General features: G+C 40.0%; 1 protein-coding gene across 3 annotated transcripts in view; it reads left to right on the top strand.

Annotated features, from left to right (window-relative positions):
• LOC106939504 (transient receptor potential cation channel subfamily M member 5-like) overlaps positions 1-2,143 on the top strand; it is a 57,535-nt gene that overhangs the window by 15,496 nt on the left and 39,896 nt on the right. For all 3 annotated transcript variants that reach the window (XM_015021907.1, XM_015021906.1, XM_015021905.1), the window contains exons 4-5: positions 1,147-1,275; positions 1,481-1,610. In XM_015021907.1, the coding sequence (XP_014877393.1) occupies positions 1,147-1,275; positions 1,481-1,610 (259 nt within the window). The remainder of the gene's footprint in view (positions 1-1,146; positions 1,276-1,480; positions 1,611-2,143) is intronic.

Below are 2,143 nucleotides of genomic sequence, written 5' to 3'. Positions count from 1 at the left end.
CAGAGCAAGCAGGGCAGACAAGGGCAGGGAGGGAGGAGAGGAAAAAAGTGTCCGCCTTCATCAAGAGCAAGAGAGCAAGACTGATATGAAATGCTTATATTGTGATACACTTTTCAACCTTATCGTAAATCCCTAACTGAAAATTTTTAGGATTTTTTGTGCTAAGGATATATTTTAAATCCCATGTAACTTTTCCCATCTACAATGTTGGTCAATCACATAAAATCTCAGTAAAATACGTAAAAGCTTTTGGGGAACTTACCGACCGATGTCTGCCTCAGGTCCAGAGGGACAGATCCCTAACCCTAACCCTTTCGCAGGTATAGAAATAGGTTTCTAAGGTTTTTCACCCTAGGGCAGTGGTCCCCAAAGTCCACTGCCTTTGGGGACCCTCGAGGGTCCCCAAAGTCGGCCCTCGAGGGCCGGCATCCTGCATGTTTTAGTTCTCTCCCTGGTGGTAGTAACAACCTTTTCAGCATGTCGATGTTCTTCTTAGGCCATCATTTGATCCAGGTGCTAACCAGGAAGAGACCTAAAACATGCAGGATGCCGGCCCTCGAGGACCGACTTTGGGGACCACTGCCCTGGGGTATTTTCTTGTATTATCTACCAGTTTTTCTCTCTTCTTACAACTTTTTGAAAGGGAACTTTCAAAAAGTTCAAAGGGGACTTTCAACTTTTTGCCACACTGCTTTCCCTTTTTTCTCCTTTTCCTTTTTATTCACTGCAGTGGATAAAAATAGTTTTTACTGTATATGTGTATACTGTATACTGTACATACTATATATGTGCAGTATAAAAAATGGAGAACCAGACAAAAAATAAAATAAATGAAGAAAATATAAAATAAAGTTTAAAAAATAATTTTTTAGGTATCAAACAACACAACAGAAAAATTCAAGTACTGTGAATAGTTCTGTGATATGTGTTCCTCACAGGACAAGACATGGAAAAAAATATTACAAGTGTAGTTAGCTGGATCATTAATGAATTTGATATAAAAATGTCTGTCATGAGAGATATCTAGTGTACATTAAGCAATCTTATAGCTAAAACCAACATGTAAAATCATATTGTGTGTGGAATAATAAAAGAGATAAGAAAGAAACTAACTGCTTACTCTGATATGTCTTTTCCAAACTTCAGCAAGTCAACAAAATTCTGCAGGGGGAATGTACATATCGCAACCAGCAGTGCCTCTCACCCTGGGCAGCTCTCTTCATTTGGGCTGTTTTACAGAACCGCAGTGAAATGGCTATATACTTCTGGGAAATGGTGAGAACATGTTACTTTAAAATCTTTAGTCCAAGGCTTGTGTGTGTGAACCTTTTAGCTTAAACTTGGCCATTTGAAGATGATGACTGTTCTTTCAGAACCAGTAGCATTCATGTGCAAGTCCTAATACTACCTTTTTCTAAATTGCCTTTAATTTAGCTTCATTTCATTGCATCTCAATTGGCTTGCTGTGTCTCCATATCAGGCAGGGGAGTCTGTGCTAAGTGCTCTTGGTGCCTGTAAGATTCTGAGGGAGCTTTCCAAGCTGGAGAATGAGACAGAGAGCAAGCTGGCCATGAAAAAATTGGCACAGAGGTTTGAGAACCTGGCAAATGGTGAGTTTACGCAGATAAAATATTTATCTATTAGTTCCTCGAAGGATGAAGGCCTGAATCTTTACCTTTACTTTTACATATAGAGTTAAACATCTTAGTAACAGGCCTGGGTTAGAGGCTTAACCCTAACTTGGCCATGTTTTGAAATGAATATGGAAAATTTCATTTATTCCGTTACTTTATTTCCAAATGTAAAAATCTCCGGCATTGCTTGTGGAGAGTTTCAGTGACTGTCTGCTGGTCCACTGTCTGGCAGTCACCTTTCTTCTTCGTGAATGTGCGGGCCAGAACCATAGGCATAACTTCCTGAAGAACTGGTGTGGACATGTTCCCACTAACTCTGGCATGAAGGGGACAGTCCCCACCAATATTTCCTGCACCTTTTTTTCTTTATGTGCCTGAATCAAAGCATTATTGTATTCGAAAGCATTAACAGCCAGGTATAGGGTTGCCACCTGTCCCTTAAAATACAGAATCATCCCGTATTTGGCTGTTAAATATCGCGTCCTGTATTGAACCGATACGGGACATGA

Source organism: Poecilia latipinna, unplaced genomic scaffold, assembly GCF_001443285.1.
Source record: "Poecilia latipinna isolate Pla-1442-1.1 unplaced genomic scaffold, P_latipinna-1.0 Scaffold2894, whole genome shotgun sequence".
Classification (NCBI taxonomy): Eukaryota; Metazoa; Chordata; class Actinopteri; order Cyprinodontiformes; family Poeciliidae; genus Poecilia; species Poecilia latipinna.
This window is presented reverse-complemented; position numbering and strand designations above follow the sequence as displayed.